The following is a 27,964-nucleotide window of genomic DNA, read 5'->3' as shown; positions in this document are numbered from 1 at the left end:
TTCCTCTGGCCCTCCATACCTTGCATTGACAGACAGAGCTCTCTAAGCCGCACCATGCTGCAGCTTGCATTCCCCCCGCACACAGTAGGCACTTCATAAATCTTGGCTGAATAAGTATAGTTGATTTGAGAATTTTGCAAAGGAAAGTCACTAAATCACAGCTGGCTAACCACTTTATAATCCTATAACTTGGGCCAAGGGGCTTCCAGCAGTCAGCCACAATTTTCCCAAGTGCAAATGCAAAGAATAATTCTTCAGTCAATACGTCTTGAATCTCCTTCTAATTTTCCCCGCCATTTCTCTTTCTGAATAACCCCCTCCCTACCAATGACCTAGCTCAGAGAACAGACATAGGAGGGTTAGCAGCCAGAGAGCACAATTTTGGAGTAAGAGCTTCCCTTTAGATGCTGGCATACCCATGTGTGTGACCAGGAGAGATTTGGTTAGGGTTTGCACTTAATGGGGGTGGTACCTTGGAGGCTCAGACAAACATATGGAGAGCTTTCACTCACTCCATTACTCTTTTCCTAGTTACACTAAAAACATATTTATTCACCAAGGTGTACTGTATTGTGCGAAGTGGTTCTCCTAAAAGGCTCAATAAAGGTGAAATATGTAGATAGACTTAATAATTTTACGATGAATTACACTTTAGAATCAATTGTTCTGGTGCTAGAAAGTTGACTGATGGATTGCAGCTGTTGGCTAGCTGTGTGTGTATGTGCATGGTGTGTGCTTTCAGGAAAGACTGCAAGATATGGAAGGGGCTCCAGGACCATGGGAAATGGAGTTCTAACTAGGTGAGAGGCCAATTTTGAAATGTTTCTATACTAGCTTTGGAGTTTTGGAAAATGAGAGGCAGGAGATGAGGAAACTGAGGTCTAAGGGTAGAAATCCCCAATAAGGAAATGGGAAAGGAAGGAGAGAAGGGAATAACCTCTAGTAGCAGCCCACTGAGCATTAGAAAGTCTTCATGTTCTCACAAGATGATGTTCTAGGAGTTGTTAATCCCATTTTACAGAAGGGAAGACTAAGATTCCAGTGGATGAGGAAATGTGCCCCGTGTACATTGCATCACAGCGCCTGCCTTCAAACTCACATCATCTCTGATCTGAGGCCCTGGCTGTCTGCCTTAAACCGTGCTTCCATCCTCTGTGTGAACACAGTCCTGAGGCCCACCCAAGCTCATGTGCCAAGCCATGAGGACAGCAGACAGGACTAGTTCCATAATGACCTTGAAAACCTGAAGGAGACATTTTGTTTCAAAGACCATTGTGTTCTGGTTCCAGGAGTCAGGAGCTGGCCCAAAGAGGCCCCTTGGCCAAGGCTGGCCTGGGCATGGTGTGGCCTGCAGAGAAAGCAGCCCCAGGTGACACAGGCCACTCAGCACAATCAGCTGGATTATCTTTACATTCTTAAGCCTCTCCCTACCTCAATGATCATTCATGATGCCAACCGTGGAGCTCAGGATTTGACACTGCCCCCACTCATCAGAACCCCGTGTCACCCTGTCTCTTGGATCCTGCACTAATGCACCCTTGACAGGGCTGCACATTCTTGCTTTCCAGTCTGTCCAGCCCAGAATGGAGGAAGGGCATCATAGTCACCATACTGAGGAGTTACCATATGGCCTATGAATGTGCTGACGCATCTCAGCAAAGGGGACGCTGAGCCCAACTCCTCCTGGCTGAGCAGGACTTTTGTGCTCATGGGCTTGTGGGGATGAGCTGAATTCCTACCAGATGCAAGGAGGTAAGCTAGCTCACCTGGCCAGCCCTCCTGGTCCAAGAACTCTACACTGTTATGAGCTGCTCTCTTTGCTGACTCAATAAATATTTATTGAGTATCTACTACATGCCAGTAGGCATCTAGGGTACAGGGATAGATGGACAGACTTGGTCTCGCCTTCATGAAGCTCAAAGTCTGGCAGAGGGGTCAGACACAGAAGAAGAAATTCGCACTTGAGATGAATGTTATAAAACACAGAACACAGGGTGCTGTGAGAGTGTCACAGAGGACCCAGCCTAGCATGGTGTCAGGGGAGACTCCTCCAGAAAGTGACATTTAAATAAAACCTGAGAGATGAGCAGATCTGGCTACCAAAGCAAGGATCAGAAGGGACAGGCAGTGAACACGCTCCCTTCTTCTGGAATCAATGGTTTCTTTCCTCCCTGTCTGCCCTGGCTCCCCCTTCTGTAATAAGTTTAGCAATTTCAATTACTTATGGCTAATCTCTCTGATAGACCTTTAGAAAAATAAACATAGGCTTGGTCTGCTTGACAATAAAATGAACCCAGAGGAGAAAAATTGGCTGCATATATTCATTCTGCCCAAACAAGACAGAGACAGGGGCACCGAAAGGTTATATCCTGCAGGACTCACTGGGACCGGGCTACTCTTTGGGAATCTGATGAGCTGTTAGCTGAACAGAAGCTGCTCCCATGGGCCAGGTTCTGGGCCTTCAATTTCATGGTCGTTCTCTCTCCCTCTCCAGGAAAGATTCTCAATCTGAGGCTGCTGTGAAGTGAAATGCTCCCCAACATGTAGGATAAAACAAATCCAGGGCTGAAAATGCCCCGAGAGATCACCTAACACAACTTCGTCATTTTAGAGATGATGAAACAAAGCCCAGCAAGGAGCAATGGCTTGCGGAGACAAATGTGACAGAGTGAAGGGGTCAAGGGCTCACTACCTGGGGTCGTAATCCAGCTCCACTACTTTGAGCTTTATGGGGCTCAGCTTACTCATCTGTAAAATGGGGATAAAACACTGCCTTCTGCTAGAATGGTTCTGAGGTTTAAATGAGACAATAACCGAGAAGCACTTATGACAGAGCCTTGAAGGTAGAAGGTTTTCACCAGGTCAGCTGTATGTCACTCAGCTGCTTCACAGCAGGGCTGCAACTAGAAGCCGCAGCTGCTTCACTGCCCATCCCCTATAGGATGAGGCCACCTACTGCTGTAACCCTTCCTCATGCTTTCCAACATGGCACAGCCAGCACCTGGCCCCTTCTCTCTCCATTCCCCCAGGGAAAAACTCTGCCTCTGTATACACCCCTCAAATGGCAGCCTGCCCTCTGGGCATGGTGGTGATACCAGGGCCACCAAGCCCTGGGCCCTGTCTGGGGCATGACAATGAAGTGGCGGTCACAGCCTCCAACCAGCTGTGCCACCGGCAATACCTGCCAGCCCAGGTGACACAGTCTCCAGCTTCCAGGGCTCAATTCTTACCCGCCTTTTGTTGACATTTCACCACTTTTGATTCTTAACCTGAAGTCTCTACGCTTCTCTTCACCAAGGCGGCAGCTCCTTCCCCTGGCACAGGGCCCATCTGTACTCTCTGACAATAGATTAGGGTGATTTTATCTTTTCTATTAGGCAGTGATTGCAAATCTCCCTGGGTTCATTAGTAGCTGGATAATCCCTCCAGATTTATGAGCTCAAACTCTGCCTCCCCCTTCACCTCCTCTCTTCAGATGGCATCTCTGCTGTCTCAGCGGCCAACTAGGCTTTGCCCAAAGGCCCTTCATTTCTCATGTCCTCTATCCAAACTTCCATCAGCTTTGTAGAACAGCAGTTCCCCTGCCAAAGCCTGAGGCCGAGTGGAGGACAGAGACTCTTTCCACACTCAAGAATGGAACAAGCTCGGGGAACCTGTAACTGGCCCATGCCTGCCACACCTGGAGGCGTCAGGACGGCCAGGCCAGCAGCCCCCCTGGACATGCACTTCCGGTGTAGACCTGAAGTGAGAACAGAGCTGATACCCTTATATCAAGGTGCTAATCAGACTTCCACATACAGGATCAGTTGCCTTCTAAATAGACTTGCCAGGGCTTAGCATGCTAATTGCTTTTCCAGCACACATGAAAGAGATGTGTGACAATGATTAATAATTTAATAACACGGCAGTATTGCTAACTGATCACCAAACCCATTTCCTCTTCTGCCCGGGTACGCAGTAGACTACGTTTTGCAAATCCCCCTTCCAAATAGGTGCAGGCACATAACAGCAATAGCCAATGGAGCCGTGAGGATAAATACTAGGGTGCCACTCCAGGGCCTGGGCCCTATCATCCTCCTGTGTGTGATCTTCCACGGTTTTCTCCCATTCCTGGCCTCTAAGAGGACTTATTTAGAAGCCAGAAGAAACCTAGGCCTCTGCATGACATTATGGAAGGCCGTTCATTGACCAAGAACAGCCTTTTGGGATGTGAGTTGAATGAGAAATAACCTTCCATTGCATAAAGCCAAGGGATTTGGGGTTTATCTGTTATAGCAGTTGGCATTACCTACCAGAAACAAGGTGCTATCAACAGCTACTTTTTAATTTTACCAAAAATTTTTGAGATGGATGTAATCATTCCCATTTTACACATGAAGAAACTGAGGTCCCCAAGAGCCTCAGGGACACACAGCTAGGATGCTCCCAACCTGGGGGTTTTTACCAGGTCTGACCGGGTTTTTACACACTGGCTACTTTCTTTCATTATAAAGCTTCCTAATTAGCAGGACTCTCAAATTCGGCCATGTGGTCTTGCTTCTTTCGAAGTGCAAACTCGAAACAGAAATAAGAAAGACATCTGACCACTTCCCACCCATTAGGACAGTGATTACAAAAAAATAAAAACAAGTATTGGTAAGGATATGAAGGAACCAGAACCCTCATGCATTGCTGGTGGGAATGCAAAAGGGTGCAGCTGCTCTGGAAAATAGTGTGGTGGTTCCTCGAAAATTAAGCACAGAATTATCATATGATCCAGCAATTCCATTCTTATGTATATGCCCCAAATGACAAAGCAGGGACTCAAACAGGTATTTAGATACTCGTGCTCATATTATATCACCTACAATAGCCAAAAGGGTGAAGGAACCCAAGTATCCCCTGATGGATGAATAGATAAACAGAATGTGGTCGATACACACAGTGGAATGTCATTCAGTTTTTTAAAAAAAAAAAGGAAGAAAATGCTGACACATGAATGAACCTCGAAGACTTTATGCCAAGTGAAATAAGGCATTCACAAAAGGACAAATACTGTAAAATCCTGTATAATCCCACTTATGAGAGGTACGTAGAATAGACAGGTTCATGGCAATAGGTGGTTGCCAGCACTAGAGAGGAAGAAGGGATGGGGAGTCGTTGTTTAATAGGTGTGAAGTTTTGGTTCAGGAACCTGAAAAGAGTTCTGGAGATGGATGGTGGTGATGGTGGCACAACTTTTATTACTACTAACTGGTAGGCTTAAAATGGTAACTTTTATGTCATGTGTATTTTACCACCATAGAAGAAGAAAGCTCTGCAGCATGCTATCACATGGATGAATCTAGAAACTGGGATGCTAAGTGAAATAAGCCACATACAAAAGGACAAATATTGTCTGATTCCACTTATATGAAATAAAAGCCAATAGGAGGGTGCCTGGGTGGCTCAGTGGTTGAGTGTCTGCCTTTGGCTCAAGGTGTGATCCCCAGGGTCCTGGGATCGAGTCCTGCACTGGGCTCCCCACAGGGAGCCTGCTTCTCCCTCTGCCTATGTCTCTGCTTCTCTCTGTGTCTCTCATAAATAAATAAATTAAATCTTAAAAAAAAAGCCAATAGGAGGTTATCAGGGGTTGGGAGGAGGAGAAGGAGGGGAAGTTACTGCTCGCTCTATGGATACAGAATTTCTGTTTAGGGAGATAAAGAAGTTTTAGGAAGAATGATAATGGTCAGATAACACTGCGAGTATAATTAACGCCACTGAATTGGAAACTTATAAACGGTTAAAATGGCAAATGGAATGTTACATATGTGTCACCGCACTAAAAACACTCCGAAAACCAAAAAAAGAAAGAGAAGAATCTGTACAAAGGCAGGAACTGGTTCTCAGATAGCTTATGTATCATCTGTGTCTTTGGTGACTCTGCAGAATAATTTTCTTGTTTGCCTTGCTTTGTCCCCTATTTGGGCCTGACCTCTTGCCCCTCACCTTGGTCCACCTGCCAGGACTTGCTTTCTTCTGGTTTCTGTCCTGATCTCTGACCAAATGCACATCGTGGCTCTAAAGTTATCAATAAAGTTACGAATCCTCTGCCCCAGGCTCCCATCTTAGCCAGGTACCTTCAGAGGCCCATTCCTCTGTTGATCAGATTTGTTCTGCTGGGACTGAGTTCTGACCCATCAAAACCAGAAACAGGGCAAGAAGCTGTTTTGCCAACTGAACCTCTGACACCAGTACAAACTACTCTAAATCCCATTTCAAAATAGATGTATAAACAAAAGCACTGGACATCTGTTCACTGTTTGCTATAACCGTGTGCCTTCACCATCTACAAACTTCCTGCTAGTGACATCTCCCTGAACAGAGAGAATAGTCTCTCCCATCTTGTTGAAGTGTCTCTGTCATTGCCTGACACCCCACTATCACTCTGTCACTGAGCCTTGGCTTCCCCCCTCCACCTTCCCCAGGCTCCCAGACCTGTCTTCCCTGGACTTCCCAGGCCTGGTAGCTAGCTGCATGGTCCTCCTGGCCAGTTTCCGCTAGCTTTGGCTCACCTCCTTTTCTGTATCGGTTATCCTGACCCCCAAAGCTCAGGGCTGGCATACTCACTTACCTGCTGGCCACTCCCTGACAGAGAAAAAAACTGTAAGTCTCTAGGGTCAACCGAATTGAAGGTTTAGAAGTTTGACTCATGATGGATATTTTTCTCCCAACTCTTATGATGGGTAATTAACTGATCAAATCTATAGCAGTCACTTGGATTTATTTATTACAGATGCCCTAAATCAACCAGCCTTCTTTTTAAAATGAAAAAAAAGTTTTTTTTTAATTTTCATGGAAATGTAATTGACATACAAAATTACATTAGTTTCAGGTGTTTAGCATAGTGATTTGACAATAATATATATTATGCAATGCTCACCATGATAAGTGTAGTTGCCATCTGTCACCATACAAAGTTATTATAATATTATTGGCTATATTCCCTATGCTGTCCTTTTCATCCCTATAACTTATTCTTTTCATAACTGGAGATTTGTACATCTTAATCCCCTTCACACATCTCACCCATCCCCCCGGTGGCCTCCCCTCTGGCGACCACCAGCTTCTCTATGTTTGAGTTTCTATTTTTGTTGTTGTTCATTTGTTCTGTTTTTCAGGTCCCGTGTACAAATAGAATCACATAGTATTTGTTTCTGACTTATTTCACTTAGCATAATACCTTCTAGGTCTACCTGTGTTGTCACAAATGAACGGATCTCATTCTTTTTTATGGCCAAGTAATGTCCCATCACACACACCCCCACACATATACTTTATCCATTCGTCTATCAGTGGACACTTAGGTTGCTTCCATATCTTGGTTATTGTAAATAATGCTGCTATAAACATAGAGGGTGTGTATATCTTTTTGAATTAGTGTTTTCATTTCTTTTGGGCAAATATAGCCGGAAGTGGAATTACTGGATTGGATTATGGTACTTAGATGGCTGGCAGACACATGAAAAGATGCCCAACACCACTGATCATCAGGGAAATGCAAATCAAAACCACAATGAGCTATGACCTTACACCTGTCAAAATGGCTAAAATAATAATAATTTTAAAAAGACAAGAAATAACAAGTGTTGGTGAAGATATAGAGAAAGGGGAACCCTTGTGCACTACTGGTGGGAATGTCACTGGGGTGCAGTCACTCTGGAAAACAGCATGGCAGGTCCTCAAAAAACCAACAATAGAAGTATCAGTCAGCTTTCTTAATGCCCGGGTGGGAATGAAGAATGAGAACGGACACAAACAAACCCTACTCTGGCCAACTCAGTCATGTATAACACCTAAACTACCAAGTTCTAGTCATTCTTTGCAAATAAATAAAATGGCATTATTGGAGTTGCTTTTACTGGCCACTAAAGGCTGGGCAGAAAAATAAGTATCTCCTGTTCTTTTCAGCACATGGGAAGCATAAAGAGGACTTTGTAAAATAATACCTTCTCTTTACTAAATTTGTATTATGAGCCAGTTGCTATGGGGATACTATCTCCTGAGGCACGTATTAATAATGTTCCCTTACCTTCCCGAGGTCTCTGACACTCAGAGAGGGTAAGTTACTCGCACGGGATCACACAGCCCGTAGCTAGTCAAGCCAGAGTTCTAAATCACGTCTGCCTAACGCCGAGGCCCATGCCTTTCTGGCTCACGGTGCTAGCTTTCCAAAAACTAATCTGAGCACTGCTGCAACACCGTGGCAGGATTCAGAAAGCGGTGCCACAATAGGTAGCCCTGAGGAATTCAGAGAAGAAATAAGTATTAAAGTCCAGGTGGCACCTGTATATGGGGCAAAAAGGATGGGAGAAGCTCAGAGGGTGACTCATTGCCTCTGCACAACGCCCCTCCTTCTCTGTTCCAAGTCTCCAACAGGAATCGGGCAGGAAGAGTGGATATTAAAGTAATTGCCTTCCTTTTAATCAGGGCCTGTCCTTTCCAGAAAGTCACAGAGGCTTCCAGAATATTCTCCCACTGATTTTTGCAATGGCCTTGCTTCTGTTTTCTCAAATATTATTCGGCCATCATCACTCATACAGTTACTGTTTTGATTTCTCCTTGCAAACTTACAAACTGTGTGAGTCCTGTTAATTCTAGGTTCAAAGAACTCTCTGACTGAGGCATATTCCCAGAGCTCCTCTTGTTCCGTTTTGTGGCCCCAGAAAAGGAGAAAGCTCTTTGAAAGTATCACAGTGTTATAAAAAAAAAAAAATACTATGCTTAGAAACCTGTAGTACTTTTCAATAACGCATTTTTACCTCCCTTTACGACGACCTTGAAAGGTTTTATCTTTCCCTATTTTACAAATGAGAAAACGGGCTCAGAGAGTCAGTGCGACCTCCCCAAAGCCACACAGCATCTAAGACAGAGTGGGGCATTGACCTGGGTCACTTGGCTTCACAGGCCTGTGCTTTTTTCCATTAGATAAATGGTCACACTCATCATCATCAGTCCTGAGAAGAGGCAGTGGTGGTACGCAGTGTGACTGATGCCTTCTTAAAAATCTCCAAACCAGGGACGCCTGGGTAGCTCAGTGGTTGAGCATCTGCCTTGGGCTCAGGGTATGATGCCAGGGTCCCGGGATCGAGTCCCACACCAGGTTCCCTGCATGGAGCCTGCTTCTCCCTCTGCTTGTCTCTCTGCCTCTCTCTGTGTGTCTCTCATTAACAAATAAATAAAATCTTTAAAAAAAGAAAAAAATCTCCAGGCCAAGCAACTCCATCTTGTTCCAGGCACTGTCCAGAGGAACTCACATTCCAAAACCACTGGCCTCCTTCCATCTGCTAAGTCACTGCTGTGCCCCTGGCTGCTCAGCTTTGTCCTCCTCTGCTGAGTGCGGCTGCCTCATGTGGGGCGCCTCTGGCCTGCTTCTTCCCCCTCCTCCCTTCTGCATCCCGGGGTCCCCGGATGGAGCCCAATTGTACTTTAATCTCCTTTTACTGTTCTGCCAACTTGCCCAGGCTCCCCCAGACGTCTCCTTACTTTGAGCAAATGCTCCTGCATCGCTCTGGGACTAGTCTAATCCTTTTCTCCCTTTTTACATGTTAATGCTCTGATTTACAGCAGCAGTGCCCGATAGAAAAAAATAAATGAATAAGCAAACAAAGACATTCCTTCTGTTCTACATTTTGCAGGGTAGCGATGGGGAGCGAGGCAGGAGAGGGACTTCTGGGGTGCTGGCTGGGTTCTATTTTTGGATCTGGGTGTTGCTTACACAGGTGTGCTCACTTGGAAAACATGCACCAGGTTGTGCACATGTGATCTGTGTGGTCTTCTATGGCCTCAGGCTGCTTCAGGGTTGAAGAAGCGGCCCCAAGAAAGGGCGGTTCATAAAAACCTATGGCTGGAAATGAATAAGGATCACCCCGAGTCCGAGGCTGTCCCTTTGGGCGAGCATCTCCTTGACCTCGCAGGCCATTTCAGGAGATCCAGTCCCTAAATCCAGGGAGGGACACTGTAGCATCTCCTAGGTCACCCTATCACATATGTTGACCAAGAAAGTCGTAACTTCTCGGGAACCTTTCTCATTTTAGGAGTCAAATCTGTAGAGGCTGTATTCTGCTTCCTAACTTAGCAAGGATCTTAAAATTAATAGAGATCTGCCTTAAATCCTCTAAATGGGTACCCTTCAAGGATGGATGTCAATAGATAAATGGTTAGTAATTAACTGTCATGCCCATCCCTGGAACAGTCCGTAAGTCTGCAGTGACTGTCTCCTGGACATGCCACGTCCTTGCAAATCTCCAAGTATGTGGATATGAGGATCCTTAACCCAAAATGCTCTTCCTTTATCTAGAAGAGACTTACCCCTCTTTTAGGGCGGATCCCAAAGATCCCTCCTTTGATGAAGCATTTCCTGCCTGCTTCACACTGAGCAAAGGGCCCCTGCTCCAGGATCTATAGCATTTTGTACACACATCTAATAGAATTTACCATTTTGCACTACAATAAGTACTTCGAGTTTTTCCAAGGCTCGCTTTGTTTCTTAGTTCCATTTTAATCCCTAGTGCCTGGTCTGGTCCCTATTACATAAGAGGTACTCAGAAGTACATCTGCACAGAAGGGCTGCTGAGTTGAGTGATCTTGACATCTCATGCATTTATAAAATAAAATAAACCTCTTCTCTGAATGATTGTTTCTAACAACTCTATTTGTAACAGCCCCAAGCCGGAAGCAACCAAAATGTCTCCCAATAGGTGCATGGCTAAGCAAACTATGATACATGTACACCAAGAAATGTGACTCAGCAATAAAAAGAACAAACTAGTGATTCAGGCAATGACTCGAATGGTCTCCAGGCTCGTCGTACATACTGAGTGAGAAAGGTCAGATACTGAATGACTCCATTTCTATAACATTCTTGAAATTATAAAACTGTCAAAATGGAGAACGGATTAGTGGTTGCTAAGGGTTAGAGATGGTGGGGAAGAGGGTGGTGAGACCATAAAATGGCGGCATGAGGAAGATCTTTGTGGTGATGAAATGGTGTCTTGGTTACAGTGGGATTGACATATACCTACATAGGACGTTTTGATGTCCTGGTTTTGAAACCATATGGCCATTATGTAAGATGCAACTCCTGGAGGAAACTGGTTAAAGATACATGGTACCACTCTGTACTCTCTCTGCAACTCCTCCTATGAACCTATAATCATTTCAAGTGAAAAGTTATAATTTTTTTTTTAGAAAAACCAGTTCTCTGAGGTTCTTTCTAGTCTCTGAGTGTGTATCCTTCACAAGAACCATTCACATCTCTTAATATTTTACAGCTTCAAAATGCTTCCATGTAGATTAAACTATGCCACTTCAAAATGACAGCAACTCTATGACATATGTGCTCTCATCCCCATTTTACAGATAAGGAAACCAAGGCTCAGTGCTTGTTGAAGGGCACATGGTTGGTTGCATGTGGCAAAGCCAGTGTTTCAACCTGACTCAATCAAATTTCTACAGATCTATTTTCTTATCAGCAAAATAAGGGGATTTGGCCAAGACAGCCTCTGTAAATGCATCCAGTTCTAATACTGTATGACGCATGCACTTTGTGCCCTAGCTGTCCTACTTCTAAGTTACCATAAGGGTCTGTCAATGCAGTGACTGGACTGCAGGCCAGTAGATGGCCTGTAGAGGAGATACATCCATCAGAACCACTGTTAGGAGGTGGCGGCATTTGATAGAGGCATTCGACTCCCCAGATTCCCATCCTCCCAAGGCTAAGAGTTGTTGAGATGAGAATCCCAGTCACTCCTGGACTTTCATGTTTCTAGAATGCCCCATCTCTCTGGTTGGTTTCTGTTCCTTTGTTTTTCCCCATCCCCCATCTCCAGAGCTTCACTTGGTCACACTCCACTGACCCTAGTTATTGATACTGTATGCCAAGGAGGTGAGCTGTGAAAATGTCTTACCAGATTAGTGAAGATGTATGTGTAATAGGCCGACACCATCCCTAGTTCAGCTGCCTGCAAATGGAAGAGAAGGAGATTAGACAGAAAACAGAAAGCCACAGGAAGTGAAAGAGCATGAGGGCTCCAAGGGTCCGCCATGTGTCTGGCCCACTACCCTTTGGTCCTCACGCTGCCCTTGACTTGAAGGATGGAGAAGAGAAACACTGGCCTCAGAGAGTAGGGTGTCTCCATCGCCACCCTGCTCTCCAGCCCTGCAGTGACATTCATAGACAATGATGTTCTCATGTATGACACATTCCCATGGATATAACCAGATATCATGGAAGCCAAAATGACTTTAAGGGAAATGAAGCAAATAATAAAAAAGACTAAAATAATTATCTCCCAAACTATTAGCAATAATAGTGGCTACCATGTACCCATTATTTAGTATGGACCAGGCACTAAAAAGTCTTTCGCTTGGGTTAAGTTGGTGATGGAGGCACCATCATTCCTCTTCCACCCCCCTATCTAACAGCTGATGAATCTTGAAACACCAACAGGCTCTGTAACTTGCACAAGATCACATGTCTCGAAAGTGGGAAAAGATGAAATTAAAGCCAAGCAGCCTAATTTCAGTCCTTTCAACCAAACTATCCTCTCCCAGAGGACCGTGATTTCGATGCAAGTACCGACAACCCTCTTAGGGGCCGAGGCAGAGACGGGAGAGTCTGCAGTTGTAGGTAATTCCCAAATTAATCCAACTCCTGTCAAAGGCGAGTGCGTGAGACTCCTAAGAGTCTTTGAGTCTGCAGTGATGTAGGAAACAAGTGAATCATTTGCAAACTTTGGTCTTTCATTAGTGGTAAGGAACAAGTTGCTTGTGACATGCTTCACCCTTGATCACAGCACACCCGCATGTCCTCGTGCCACAGTTGGGAGGCTCGACTTCAGAACAGCCTCCTTTTTGTCTGATCTTTGTAGCCATCACAGACACCCCTCACCAACCTCCCCTGTCAGTGTGCCCGACTTTGAGTGTGACAGGTGCTACAGAGGCCGACAAGGAGATCAGGTAAATAATGAGCCCAGCTCTCCCCAGGGCCCTCATGCCTTCTGACAGGCAGATTTTCATCATGTATCCTGCAGCCCCAGGGCCACTGGGAAACCGCTTTCATCCTGCCTGTTGGGGTGCATGAGGGGAAAACAAGACCAGGGGTGATTACATTTCCCTCTTACAAAGCATTTATGTCTCAAGGAACTCTAATAACTTTGTGAGTGTTCTTGCAGGAACCCTTACAGGGCTCCTGTGAGAGTAGCCTGGGGTACTTCTATCGTCAGCATTCCGATGGAAAATGAAGTACAGAAGGGCTCCAGGCCTGGGGCAAGATGATGTGGGGGTCACATGGGGCCCGAGGCTTCTCTTTTTCCTCCAAGCAAAACTACATTTCCTCCTTCACTTCCAAGGGGCCGGTACAGCCTGCTGCTGGCCTCCTCTCATCTCTGCACACTCAACACTGTCCATCTAAAAATGCCATCGCCTGTCACCACTGCCTAGACAGGAGGGAGCCCCGGTGACCTGGTTACAGAGATGAGCTGGGGCCGGGGGATGGGGAGAAGGCACCGTCAGATGGTTAAAACCCATCTGTGAGATCTGCTGCCCAAAGATAAAAGACAAGGGATCCTTGGTTTTTAAGACCTGAATTCTGGGTAAACAAGAAGTTTGTTGCTGGAACAGCTGCTCAATAAAGTAGGGGATTACTCTGCAAATCCTTCTGAAATCAAGAGACAGCAGAGTGCCGCCAAGCTCCAGGGTCAGGCTCACGGGGGCACAGCAAGGGTCCTGGAAGCTCCAGGTGTGCTCTTTGCTCACACTGCTTCCCACATGGAGTCCATCCTCTCTGGGGTGCCCCCAAGGCTGTGCTATAACCCCCAGCGAGGATGAGCCTGCAGCCTGAGTCCAAGCCCCATGCACAGCCTGCCTGCTGGGGACACTAGGGAGTCAAATGGGAACAAAGGGGGCCAGTTTCTGAAGTCCCACTGGGTAGTCATGGGCTTGGTGCCAAGGTCACAAGGGCTGAGGCCAATGGGTGGTTTCAGGAAAGCCTACTACTGGCCACCAAGCAGAACCACTTGCTAATAATCATCATTGCAGGGAGCGTTTTCTTCAAAAGCACAGCCATTTAAAAAAAAAAAAGTGTTTTTAATGAAAATACCCAGTATTGGCAAGGGTACTATAAGACACCTATACGCTGCTGGTGGGAGTATAAATTGTTATGGCCTTTTAAAAAGGCAATCTGGCAAATCATATCAAAATGCTTAAAAGCATGCATATCTTTAACTGAGTAATTTCACTTCTGGAAATTTATGCTAAGAAAATATTCATGAATGTGCATAAAGATTTATGTACAAAAGATGTGCATCTCGCATTGTTTATTATAGCAAAAGATTGAAAACAACCTGTATCTCCAACAATAAAGGGATGGTTAAATAAATTATGGTACATCCATATGATAAGAAATGATGTAGCCATTAAAGTATTTGTAGACAAATACGTAATGACATAAGCAAAATGTGGGGCATATAATCAAGTGGGAAAAAAAGTATGTTACAGAAGAGTATGTGCAGGCTGATGATAATTTTGAAAAGAAACAAATGTGTCTATAAAGGCAGAAAGGATAGACATCAAAATTTCACAGTGGCTGTCTCCGGGTGATGGAATGTCTTTCTTTTCCATGTGCACCTGTAAGATTTTTCCATCATGTCCCAAACTAAAGGTTTGTAAGAGAAAAAGAAAAGGCTATAACGATTTTTTATTTTCTTCTATGTACTTTTCTGTACTTTCCAAAATTTTAACAATAGACATTTTTTTAAAAAGAGCCCAACCACATATGCTGGAAGTCATGAAATATTCCTGAGGGTCTTATATTATTATTATAAGGGCTGCCCCCAAAAGGCTTCCATCAGTCGGTGGGGGGTTGTTCAGGCAGGCTCTGGCCACTGCAAAGGGCACTGTGCATCCTGTCTACCCTCTGTAAGGGGCCCTAGGGGGACAGTTATCTTATTCTGTGCCCTTCATCTTCCCCGAGGTCTCCTCAGCCTGTCTCTCTGAGGCCCTGAAACTTAGAGGATCTTTTCCATCTTTGATGACTTCACTGATCATAGGCCCAGACACGAGAAAAGAAAAAGAGAGAAAATTTCCATTTGAGTGTGCGTGTATGTGCGCGTGTGTGTGTGTGTGTTGAGTGTATGCACCCAGACAGACGTGGGTTTGGAGCTGTGGAGAGTCACTATAGCAACGGACTGAAGGGACAGCCCTCAGAGAACTCATTCAAATCTCTTATTAACTCCGAGACAAAAACTAGCTGGGGAGGGGGAGGTTTGGATGGGGAGGGGGAGGAGGAGGAAGAGACAATCATCGAGTGTCTGCTGGGCTCCTCACAGCTTGGCAGAGGTTAACGAGGAGCCTCGCTCCCCCAATGGAAGATGGCAGGTTGCGTTTAAATGTGCAATTAGAGTGGCATTAGAGGAGGCCCCTGTGCCTGGAGGGGCCGGGGGAGCTGCTGGGAGCCTTGGAGCAGCCTGCAAGCGGGGCTCACCTTTCTGGGGTTGATGCCTAGCCTAGCCACCAGCCCAGGAACTGGTGCCCGGGGACTCCAAGGCTACCCAGCTGTTTCCAGCTGTTTCTCCAGAGGGTGGAGCCCCCACAACCCTGCCCCCCCACCCCCTCCCTTGGACTAGACTTTTGTCCTGGTCTCTCTCGTTGTCAGATGGGAGAGAACTCTCCCTCACAGAGTTCCAGTTTCCGTCACTGTCCGCTCTGATTCAGACACTGCCACCCTGCCCCTTGCATTCTGGGGGTAGAAGAAAGTGCTGATTGGCTGTCAGGCACAACAGGTATCTGCTCAGCTGTGCTCCTCAGTGGTGCAACCTTGGGCAAAGCCATTCATCAACTAGAGTCTTGGTTTCTTCACCTGTCCAGGGAAGATGGGGGTACCTGCCCCATTGGGTCACTGAGGGGATCAGGCTGGGAAGTCACATGGTAGCATTTTGTAAACCGTTCGGAGCTCACACAGAGGGCAGACGCTCAGCGGCACGCATTGTCAAAATATGGAAATACTTGTATACCACTTGGCACACAGCCTCTGCCCCAAGGCCACCAAGTGCCTCGGCCCCTCCCGGGAACCCACAGACCCACAGGCGGGGAGGGTCAGCTGCAACCAGGAGTTAACACTCTTACAGCATCACCCTCTTCTTGCCTTTCTTTTTGGCGACACCCAAGGCAAGGAGGGAGCAGCCTACCAGCTCAGGGGGAGGGAGGAGGAGGAGGAGGATGCTCTGTGCCCACCGTGCCCGCCCCAGCCTGGCTCCCACCTTCAGGAGGATGGTGTGGGACATGGAGGCGTTGGCATGGATGATGATGGTGGCTGTCTTGTCATCCCGGATCTCCTTGAGGAGTGGGGTGGGGTCCCGGGTGTCATCCAGCATCCGGACCGAGAGCGTGTCCTTGGAGATAAGGAATTGCCGGAGCAGCTTCTCCAGGTTCAAAAGGCCTGGAGGAGAGAGAGGATGAAGCCCCTGAGGGTCCACGTGCTGTCCTGGGAGACACAGGGCCAGAGGTAGGGCCGTGGGTGTGGCCCACTGCTGGTGCGAAGCAGCAGCCCCCTTAACTGAGCAATGTTCTCAACCTCTGGGGACGTGGGTATTCCCGTCTCAAGGACAAAGAATATACCTCAGCCCCCATGGCTTCCCCCAGCTCCCTAGGGAATGTTCTTTTAAAGAGAGATTGAGGTCCATTGAGGACCCCCACCCCCACCCCAGCCCTCAGGAGCAGCACCACCCAGCGGCCAAGACCCAGGTTTAGAGACCAGCAGGCCTAGTTTTCCCCCCTAATTTGGCCACTTATGCACCAAGTGACCTTCTCATGTGGTCAGGGCTCTTGGCTGCAGTTCTCTCCTGTAAGAAATGAGAATAACAGCAACCAGCTCACAGGACCATGTTGAGGATTAAATAAGGTAAGATGTGAAGGGCTCAGGCCCAAGCCTTGTCCATTGTAAAGGCCCAGAAATGTCCCATCTAGGGGTACCAGAGCCCGGCCTTTGTTTTCACTGTAGATGCTGGGGGGTGCAGTCGTCTCAAGATCGCAAGGCCCAGGAAAACAAAACCCCTTTGAACTCCTCAGAGCACCGTGGCTGCATTAAGTCAAGGTATTATTATGATTACAAGAGGACAGGCTTTGAACTCCACTCCAATGGGCAACAATATGGGCCTAGAACAAAATGAAAATGTGGGATTGTGAGCCAAGGCCTCTCCCCTCCTCCCACCAGCTATCTGCTGTCTAGGAGCAGGGGGGTAGGAGGAGGGTTTCCAGAATGACATCGCTGAGACACAAGCATCTTAATTCAGCTTTGTTGCTGTGAAGGCAGGCGAGCAAGAAGATGTGGGTGGGGGGTCAGGGGGTGTGTGTGGGGGCTCTCCTGGGAAGATGGTGGTCTCAGCTCTAGTGGAAAGAGAAGTACAGGCATTTGCTCCTAAAAACAAGAGTTACATTTATTGAATCCTTATTGTGTTCCAGATAATGAGCTAAATATTCCACATGGCTTGTGTAAGTCCTCACAACAATCCGACAAGGCATCTTAATCCTACACACAGAGGGGAACACGAGGCAAAACGATGAGTAGCTCCCAGACATGGCTCCACACGTTGGACGGCAAGGCAGGGGTTGGTTTTCTCACCAGAGGCCCCCATGCTCCGGTTTCTGCTCCAACCACAGGACAGTGACTGCAGGGATGTCCTGAAAGTGACCCCAGACTCCTCCCTGCGCAGCTTCCTCACCCTCCTGACCCTCAGGATCAGGTGAGAGAGAGGGTTCTGAAGGGCATGGCGGCCACCTCCCTTGATTCGCAGAGATGCCAAGACTTGCCTAGTCACTCAGGGGTACGGCAGGGGCCAGGGTTCCCCCTTTCCCATCTCCAGAGACCAGATGCCTCTCAGGACACAGCCAGCAGGGGTAGCAGGTGTACAGCCTGGGGCACGCATCTCTGGACTTGGGAGGAAAGCCCATGCTGGGTGTGTTTTCTAATAAGGAGAAGGTAGCAGGGTGGGGCCCAGGGCCTGGCATGATGCAAACAGACCTGGGAATCTGGTGCCAACACCCATGCTCCAGTTGGTCATGGGTCCCCAGAGGGCAGTCTGGGGGGCTGAGGGCTACAGCGGGCAAGGGAAAGCCCTGCAAGGGGCTGTCACTCCAGAGGCTTCAGAACCGGCTGGCCTCTCTTCCTTCCCCCACAGTGCCTCGAAGGGGACTTGTAAATCTCGCCCTCCACCTCCCTGCTGTCTGCGCCCCCTGTAGCCCCTCACCACACATCGGGAGAGGTCCTGATGCTGCTGGGGCATTTCCTGCCAACCCTGACTTGCAGAAGATTGGAATTCAAGCTCACCATCTGCCCTCACCAGTTGTATCACCTTGAGAAGTCATCTGACCTCTCTGAGGCTCTGTTCTTCACCTGCAAAATGGGTGTAACAGGTGAGAGCGCACAGGGACATGGTGTAGAAGCATGCCGGGAACGGGAAAGTCTGGTTTCAGTGCTCCTTCTCCTGCATTTACTCATCCCCGCAATAGCTCAGGGGTAGGGGTGGCTCACTGAGGCAGAAAAAAAGGATGAAAGTGCAAAGCTGTGTGCCCTCAGTGCCAGGCATGGGCCGCCAAGACGTCAGCAGAGAAGGTGGATCAGATTCAGACCCTGCCAGCTGGGAGCTCAGTGCAGGGTCTTGCAACTGAGTCTATGACAAAGTTCAAATTATACCCATACTTTGTTTGAGAGTCTGATTCATCTGGTTTTCCACGGGGCCAGCCTCATTTATATCTATATGTCAAATGGAGAGAATATTCATGATGTCTTCCTCAGAGATGACGTGAAAAGCAAAATCCAACTTGCACAAAAGTCTGAGTACATGACCCCAAAGACACGGTCACGGGAGGCCACAGAGCTGGCATTCCTGGAGTGCTGGCCATCTCTTTGGCTCAAGGAAAGATCCGCCCGGGCTACGTGGGAGGGAGCACCGCGGCTGGAGGGATGGCCGAGGACAACGCCACGGGTCCTGGAACGTAGCGGGTAAAGTCTCTAGAGCCCGGCTGGTTAGGAGGCCAAATCCCCTGGGATCCTTCCGAGGGGCAGTGAAGTTCAGTGGGATGTGACAGAAAAGCTTGGAGGACAGCAGGATTAGGCACAGCATGGAGATGCCTGGCCAAGGCAGCCTAGAGACTGTTCATCCCTTTAAATCTGTCAGGAAGAGCCCCCCGGATGGCAGATAAACTGGGGAGCCTGCTCCAATCAATGCCCAGCATGCCCCCACCCGACAGCCCCATGGGGTGCTCTGCTGCCCTTTAACCCAGGAAGTAGTATCCCCATCCCATCCAGCACACTATCATGTGTGTGCTGAGAGGTAGGATGGGGACAGTGAGGGCAGCAGGTCTTTGGGGGTGGGGGTGAGGTCTGCATCCCACCCAGGATCTCCTATCGCTTTCTCTGCATCCCACCCAGGATCTCCCATCACCCACTCCTTTCTCTGCATCCCACCCAGGATCTCCCATCACCCACTCCTTTCTCTGCATCCCACCCAGGATCTCCCATCACCCACTCCTTTCTCTGCATCCCACCCAGGATCTCCTATCACCCACTCCTTTCCCAGCCTGGACCGCACCTGGAGCAGCAAACAGAGCACAGGGTGGCAGGTGAGTCTAGCTCCAGTGCTGCTAGGATTGGCTGGTGCAGGCGATTCCCTTCACCCTTCTGCCCCTCAGTGTCCTTACCTGTCAAGTAAGGACAACTGCTACCTTGCGGGGTTAGTTAGAGGATGTCAAGTAAGCAGGACAGTGCCTGTTCCCTAGAAGATGCTTCACCAATCTGATTTCCATTCACCCCCTCCTCACCCACTCACATCCTAACTGTCCTTCACCCATCTCCTTCTCCTACTGGATTTATTATCCAATCCACAAAATATAGTCCTGGGTTTTAAACCAATGTAAAATACTTGCTAGCATATACGCATGCATATATATATATATATAGTAGAGGATATATACAAACACTAAGTATTTCACGGTGTTGGGTAGGAATTCCCACTTGGAACTCTCCTACACATGCCCAGTGTGCGGCAGGGTGTACCGCGCTTGCCAGGGGGCTGAACTAGAGACTGAGGCCACAGAGGGGGAAGAGTGAGAGTCCACATCCTAGCAGAGCAGGGGAGTCGCAGTGCCAGGTGGGGAGTGGACCCCATGTCACTTGAGGAGCAGCTGAAGGAAGGGGTGCCTGGCTTGAGGAAGAGTGGGAAGGACCATCATGAACCAGATTTGCTCTTGGCAGCCTCAAGGACTACGCTCCAGAACAAAGAGTGGATGGAGGTCAAAAGACACTTAGCTCTGTTCAAGGAGTCTAAAGACGCAGTGGTAGTGAGTTCCCTGTCGCTGGAGGTAGTTAAGGAAAGATTGAAGCCCCTCTTGCCAACTGTCAGCAAGTGAATTAAGCCAGTGGATGGTAAGTCGGACTCCAAGAACATTGATGTTTTTCCAGCCCAGGGATTCTCTAGTTCTATGAATCAGAAAGGGATCCTTTTTTCTGTTAGGCAGTGGAAGGAATCTGGAAGGGAACGTGCGGTTTAGTGACATTAAGAACATTAGGAGTTTTTGTGTGCAGTGTAGAATTTTCCAAATGTCATTCTCCTCAACTCTACCTGTTTAATGGAACTAAGGGATTTATGGAAGGCAGCTGCCCCCAGAGGGGTTAAAAGCTGCTCTCTTCCTGGCTTCCCCTCCACCTCCATCCCAGCCCTTCTCTCCTACGGGGGCCTGTGGCCCAGCAGCAGGTCTGCCTGCCAAGTCCAAGGCTGAGAGGGACCTGGGGAACCTATTAGTTTCGCTCAGGATGCTACGGGGTAGATCGATGAGAGCCTCAGCAGGCCGGCTGTTCTGGGAAGCAGGAGGGAGGCAGGAGGCCAGACAGGGTGGGAGGAGGATGGAGAAGCTGTGAAAGGCAGAGCCGGGTTTGGTCAAGGCCATAGGACAAGGACACAAATACCTTAAGTGATGGGTCTGCAGGGGACACAGAGGGCCCTTGTATCAAAAAAATAAGAATAAACACCCATTTCAACTGGCATCCGTCCCTCTCCACTGGCTGATTCCCTTGGCTGCAGGCGCTGGCTCTGGAAGATGCTAGTCCTCCCAGGAGGGACAGCAGTTTTAAATCTTGCAGGAGGCAGGGATGTAACACTGACCTCAGGGGACTGTGGGGAGGATTTAGGGAGATAACACGGTTCCCACTGTGCCCACACTGCCCTACACTTGGTAAGGCTTTGTTTCCTTTCCCTTTGCCAGGCCACATGCCTCAGGGTGTGTGGTTTTCAGACCTTCTCCATGGAGCACATTCTGATGGGGAGACGGGAATGGAAGTCCAGGAGGTCGCCAGTGGGGAAGGGGCACAGAGCAAGTTCAAGTGTTTGAATGATGCGCGGCACCTGCTTTTCGGTCCTGTCTCATTCCACAGCTGGGCTTGGCCCCGGGAACAGGCAGGGGAGACCAGGACACAGGAGACAGAGGAGGAGACAGAGAGGGGATGGAGAAGGAGGTGAGGCTTCCTGCGCACAGGAGGACCGTGCTGTGCCTTGCGTGGCCCTGCAGCTTGCCCTCTTCTCTGGCAGCAAAGGTGGGCGTCGTGAGAACCTGGTCTCTGCACTCCTGCTGCCTAACTTTGGGGCGTGTGTCCAGCGTGGGCTCAGCTAGTGACTGCCCTGAGCAGGCTTCAGTGTCTCCTCGGCTCCTTCACACACACTTGATTTAACCCCACAGGGCTCTGGGAGGGTAGGTGCTCCTGGGTGCGAGGGGGCAGTGACAGGTCACAGAGCTAGAAAACCCAGGACGGGCCAAGACCCAAACCAGGTTTCCTGATTCCGACCTCCCGCCTCTGATTCCTACTTGAGTTGGCGTGGCAAGGCGTCAACCCAGCCATGAAATAGGAAAAAATGGTCCCTCCCTTCTGTCTTTTCCACAGTGTTCAGAGAAGCAGGGAGAGGAGGTAATAAGAACCGTGTGTGGGGTTGAAAATAGACTTAATCTCTCTTTTCCTCATGCATATAATAGCAATGTTTATGGGGTCCATCTTAGACGGTTATCGTGAGGTTTCAATGGGACAATTTCAAAAGCCGTAGCAGAAAGTCTCAGGCACATAGCGAGGGCTTAATAAATGGTTAATTTTGTATCACTAGGAGCATGAGGCCTCCCACAGCGAGTGCCTCCTGGGGCTGGTGTGGGGAAGGTCCACTAGTGTCCCACTATCTTCACAAGGGACCCTGAGTGTCACCCCTAATCTCCCATCCTCCACCCTCTGCTGCCACAACCAGGCTCGCAGGATAAAGTGAGTAAATGTTTATTATGTCCTGGGCCCAGATACCTTCCACCCAAGTGCCCTGAAAAGCACTATTATTCCCACTTTACTCAGGCAGGTACTAAGGCTCAGAGAGGTACAGTGATCTGCTTGACATCACACAGCTCACGAGTGGTGGAGCATCTTGGTTTGACTCCAAAATAGTTCTCTTTTTACTGCACCATTCTGCACTTCTCTCCAGCTACACTTCCTCCCTAGGCTCAGAGTCTGCTCCTCTCCAACAACCTGGACAGAGTTTAGCAAACACAGGGATAGCAGAAGAGCAGAGCTGAGCTCTGGTCACTCTGCTCCAGGTCCTGACCTCACGTTTTTTGAAAGGGATCCAAGGAAGGAAGGAAAGAAAAACTCACATGCAGCTCGTGTTTCCGAGGTCACTGTGTTATATACTCTTTGTATATCATGTCCTATTTAATCCCCTCGGCCATCCTGTAAGGGAGGTATCATCGTCCCCACTCCATAGACAGGACCTCCGGAAGCTGGAGAGTACCTAAGTTACCTTCCCAAGGTCACACAGATAGTAAACAGGTGGCAGAAGGACACATAGCCAAAGAAAGGACATTGACATACTTGGAAAGAAACACCAGAGCAAACATAAAAAAAAAAAAATAGGATTTGAGTTTGCACAAAGATACCAGGAAAACAGCGTTTACACCTGTGACCTTAGGAATCAAAGGCTCTGGGTGCATCCTGAGAGTCTCAGAAGGTAAGCTCGTGGCAAGGCTGGGTGATCTCACCAAAGGGGCACAGAGCAAGTTCAAGTGCACCAGGTGGGGAAGCCTGACTCTCCTCGGAAGCACCCAAATGGCCGAGGCCCCTCCGCTCCATGGTGACAACCAGGACGGCTTGCCTGGACCCTCACCGCATCCACTCCCCACACGCCAGCCTCATTAGAACTAGGCACTGGCAGATGTCCTGATTTCTTTTCCCATTAAAGAAAAATAACATAAAACACAATACAATTCTGCTTGGTCCAAAAACCTGCTTATTAAAACTCTACTTTTGGAAAGAGAGAGAGAGAGAAAAAAAAGTGGTCTGATTCCCTATGGAATGGTCTCTGTTATGGCTAATTTTGATGGCTGGAAAATAGAATTAGATGCCTGTTTCTAATTCAATGTACGGTGTCTCTGGGCCCTGCATTAATAAGGAAGATGGAAGAGGATCTCCAACCAAGCTCTGAGCTGCATTTCCCTTCAGTCCCTGGTTTCTTCGTTCTTTGATTAGATTTTAATCCTCTTTGCCCTTGAACTTCTCCTCTTCTGCCCACCTTATTTCCCTGGGCCCTGGTAGGTGGGGCCCGAGTCCCTAGGCAGCCTCAGTGGGTGAGTTAAGTAGAGGCAGCGCTGCATGACTGAGGCATCTCGCCTGGGCTGTGTGGCCTGGCCCCCATGGCCCTTGGGCAGGCTCATCCTCCTCAGGATCATGTCTGTGCTCAGCCATCCCGCACCCTGCTCAAGGGGGCAAGGGGACACACTGCTCCAGAGACATCTCTGCCCTTCAAAGGACACCATATGTGCCAGGCAGAGGCTGCCCTGAGCTGCGGCTCTGGGGTTGTTTGTACAGACCAGGAGGGCAGGAGGGGCCGTGGAGGACGAAATCCCAAGTCAAAGGGCCTGAGTTAGAGGCTCCGTTTGCCACGTACCACCTGTGTGATCGCAAGCAAGCCCCTTACCAGCTCCAAGACTCTGTTTTCTTGGCTCTAGAATGACTAGGGAGGAGGGAGATACAATGGCAAAATGTAAGTGAAAATGCTTTGCCATCTGCAAGGCAAGTCAAAGAATGTCATGATTCCAAGGGAAAGAGCCCTGGGCTAGGAAACAGCAGAATCTGGCAGAGAGCTCAGCGTGCAGTAGATGCTCAGCAAACGGCTGAGCAACTTCCTTGCCAGGAAGAACTGAAGTGGACAGAACAGGGCTCACCCTATGAGCAAGAGGCACTGTGGCTAGACACAAGAAAGAACTTCCCATCAGGGTGGTGAGACATCGGGCCCTGCACTAAGGAAGGCAGCAGGAGGATCTCTGCCAACTGAGATTTGCAGCCTGTCCTCTGTCTCTTTACCATTCCTGCTGTACGCATGGGGCGCACCAGTTCAGTCCTGTCCTAGTGGGCTTGTGATAGAAATTTCCAGGGGGAGAGTCCTTGGTTTTGTTCCACCGTACAGTGGTTCGACGATGCTAAGCGGGGCAGGGCCACCTGCTGGAATGCCATGTTTCCCAACTCTGTTCTGTCAGATACTAGCATTTTGTGGGCTTTTCGATCAGCATCCTTTTGGGACTTATGGTCAATCCTATTTGGAAGAGATGAAGTAAATAATTGTTTTGGCCACAGGACAACTCAGAGTATCTGTGCAAATGCGTGCTGTGAATCTCCATGAAGGGGAACCAAGATGAAGTGTTTATCCAAACATTTCTCCTTTTTATTTTTTATTTTGGCCACAAAACACTTATCATGTAAAGCAGTGCTGTCCAGTAGCACGCTCTCTGATGATGGAAATGCTCAGCGTCGGCATTGGCTGTCCTCGGGTGGCCAATGAGACTGAGGAGCTGCATTAAGGGTTTAACTTTGACTTGGGGAACCCATGGGCTCGTTGTAATAATTAAATAAACTGTATAAAAAATACACGTGGTTGGGGCTCAGTTACTCTGTTTCTTGGGGAGCACCGAGTAAATCTTAAATCTGTATTAATGCAAATAAATGAATGAATGCTCATCACAGGGAGGCAGTTGGGTGCAAATGTCTGGCAAAGAAGGCATTTTGGGGCACCTGGGTGGTTCAGTTGGTTAAGCATCTGCCTTCAGCTCAGGTCATGATCCCAGGGTCCTGGGATGGAGCCCTGCATCGGGCTCCCAGTCATGGGGGCGGGTGGGGGGGGAGTCTGCTTCTCTCTTTTCCTTTGCCCCTCCCCCTGCCTGTGCTTTCTCTCAAATAAATAAATAAAATCTTAAAAAAAAAAAAAAGAAGGTGGTTTTGACCCTTGATGAGGAGGGGCTTTTATTTACAGATGCTGTAGGGCTGCCAGTGGGGAGAAAGGACTTAGGCAGGCACAGCAGTGCTGAGAACCCATATAAGCAGGAGCCCTGGTGGAGATGACATCTGTCTGCCAGCACAGCCCACCCAGAGCTGTGGGCACAGGGACAGCGGTGCCTGGGGGTTTGGACGCGGGGCTCCAGGGGCCAGGGGCAGCCAGCACCTGCCTGACCACATGTGGGTGCACAGCTGTCACCGGGAGCATCCAGATGCACAGATTTGCTAGATAGTGCTGCCTTGAATTAGCTAAATCTCATAAACACTGAATTTATGTTACAAATTGTCTGAGAGTCAGAGAAACCGTATTTCTAAAACGTGCATTTGTGAAAAAAAAAATGCTTTATCAGGAATTGCCCTTGGACCTTGTTCCATCAGCAAAACCCGCTCTCCAGGGGAAGAAGCTCTTCAAGCCATCAAGTACAAAATGCATCCAATTTTACATTTTCCCTCTCTCTCTCTCTTTTTGTAGCTCCTTAACAATGAGGCTAAAAATGTGGGAATTGAGTTTGCAGATGCAAAAAGCCTTGGAGGTTGGCCAGTCTCCCTGTAACCCAGTTCTCTCAGCTCCGCCCATGCCTGGCAAAAGGTGTTCCTGGACTGCTCTCTTGCTCGCTCTCTCCCTCTCTATCTCTCTCTCTCTCTCTCTCTCTCTCTCTCACACACACACACACACACACACACAGACACACACACACACACAGAGGGGGGCCTGGGGGGTTCAGTGGTTGAGCGTCTGCCTTGGGCTCAGGTCGTGATTCCAGGTCCTGGGATCGAATCCCACATCGAGCTCCTTGCAGGGAGCCTGCTTCTCCCTCTGCCTATGTCTCTGCTTCTCTCTCTGTGTCTCTTGTGAATAAATGAATAAAATCTTAAACACATACACACAGAGGCAAATAGCTAAGGACAGATGGGAATGCCTGACCTGCTGGTCATCACCCCCCCACACCACCCCAGGCATCTGACCGGCCCTCCCCTTCTGGGTGCATCCCAGCCAGGGGCCAAGTCCACAAATCCACAAGCCCCGCCCTGGCCTGTGGGGCGGAGCCACGGGGGGCGGAGCTTACATTCTGCTTTGGCACAGATGAGGCAGGCGGTGGTACAGTTGAAGAAGTTCAGGATCCCAGCTACAGCCACGCTGATGTCCGTGTTGCTGGGGTGGAGGTTCAGGGTTGTGAATCGCTGGAACTGGAACTTGATAAACTCCTCTGGGGCCACTTTGAAATGAGGGACCTGGGAGGAGGAGCAAAAACATGGGCAGCAGGAGGGATCCAGAATGAGTAAAAAGGAGGCCAGGCTGTAGACAGTGGAACCTTCTAGGTAAGAGATCTTTGCCAAGGGGGGAGATGGAGCTTGCAGGACTCAGGACACCCTCGCCCGAGGAGGAAGACAAGATGACGTCTTGGATAATGCTTAAAATAGGAACACCCCGATGAGAACCCCATGGGCCGGAGACCTGTGTTAATGTACTTTGGAGCTGGGGTCTGGGGCCTTGAGGGGGCAAAACAATAGGTCTTTATTCCCAGAGCAACTGCCCACTGCTAGGCAGTGAGACAAAAGGCTCTCAGAGGCATAATCCTTATGATATTTTATTTGTAGTTAATAAATCAGAGCAGAAGGCAACTGAAAGAGAGAAATACTGCCCCAGGGATTAAGACAGGAGCCCCGTCAGCCCAGCCTAGCCGACAAGTGTATAAACCGGCTCCCAACAAACTTCGGATGTGACCTCCTGGGATGGGCTCCTGCACACACACACACACACACACACACAGCAGGAGCGCCGCAGGCCGAGTAGCCACCCAGAGTGCCTCTGAGTGGAGCCAGGTAAATAAAAACCTGCTCTGGCTTCATCAGGACAGTGTCAGCTTCCCTCTGCATCTATTACTGACATTTCTGGGAGGCGCTGCCCCTGCCTCCTGCCTTCCCTTCCCTTCTCCTGGGAAGAGATAGTAACAGGCTGCGATGCTGCTCTATTGGCAGCGTAGGCCACTGGGTAGGTAATAGGAAAATTAAAGCGTAATAAGCTGCCATCCACCTTGATTTTATTTTGTTACCCTCATCCCTGGTACCCGGAGCCAGGAGAGCCGAAGGCTACTTGGCGCCTCTATTGTTGAAGAAGGACTCCAGAAACCTCAAGCCTTGTCCTCGCTCAGGACCGGTGTGCCACGGGAGGGCCCAAGCTACAGCGAGCATGGGTTTGGAATGATGTTAAAGCAAGTAAGATTGAGAGTAGACAGCAGGAAGAACTTCCTGGTGGTGAGTCTGTTGGCTCCTGGAGTAGGTTATTCAGAAACAACTGCAGAAATTGTCCTTGCCTGGGCTGGCCCAGTGTCTGGGATGATGTTGCAATGATGCCTGTAAGATTCTGCACCTTGTCCTTTTAAGATTCTGGGAGAGGTCAGCCAGAGACCAGGGCTCTTCTGAGGTTAGAGAGGGGCAGATAGGAGGGTAGAGAGGAGGGAGGGAAGGGAAAGATTTAGCAGAAACTAGGGAGAAAATTTCTGAATTCAACTGGGATTAGCCCTTGAACCACAGAGAGAGGGCAACCAATATTTTCCAGCAGACTCTGAAAAATGTGGAGCTGGAGAGAGCCTGGTGAGT

General features: G+C 48.7%; 1 protein-coding gene across 2 annotated transcripts in view; it reads right to left on the bottom strand.

Annotated features, from left to right (window-relative positions):
• The window catches only part of GRIK4 (glutamate ionotropic receptor kainate type subunit 4), a 421,461-nt gene that overhangs the window by 131,032 nt on the left and 262,465 nt on the right, over positions 1 to 27,964 (bottom strand). For both annotated transcript variants that reach the window (XM_055306214.1, XM_055306215.1), the window contains exons 7-9: positions 26,431 to 26,596; positions 16,278 to 16,456; positions 11,928 to 11,981 (exon numbers count right to left, since the gene is read on the bottom strand). In XM_055306214.1, the coding sequence (XP_055162189.1) occupies positions 11,928 to 11,981; positions 16,278 to 16,456; positions 26,431 to 26,596 (399 nt within the window). The remainder of the gene's footprint in view (positions 1 to 11,927; positions 11,982 to 16,277; positions 16,457 to 26,430; positions 26,597 to 27,964) is intronic.

Source organism: Nyctereutes procyonoides, unplaced genomic scaffold (genome assembly GCF_905146905.1).
Source record: "Nyctereutes procyonoides isolate TBG_1078 unplaced genomic scaffold, NYPRO_anot_genome, whole genome shotgun sequence".
Lineage (NCBI taxonomy): Eukaryota > Metazoa > Chordata > Mammalia > Carnivora > Canidae > Nyctereutes > Nyctereutes procyonoides.
The sequence above is the reverse complement of the archived record's forward strand: the minus strand, read 5'-3'. Positions and strand labels throughout refer to the sequence as shown.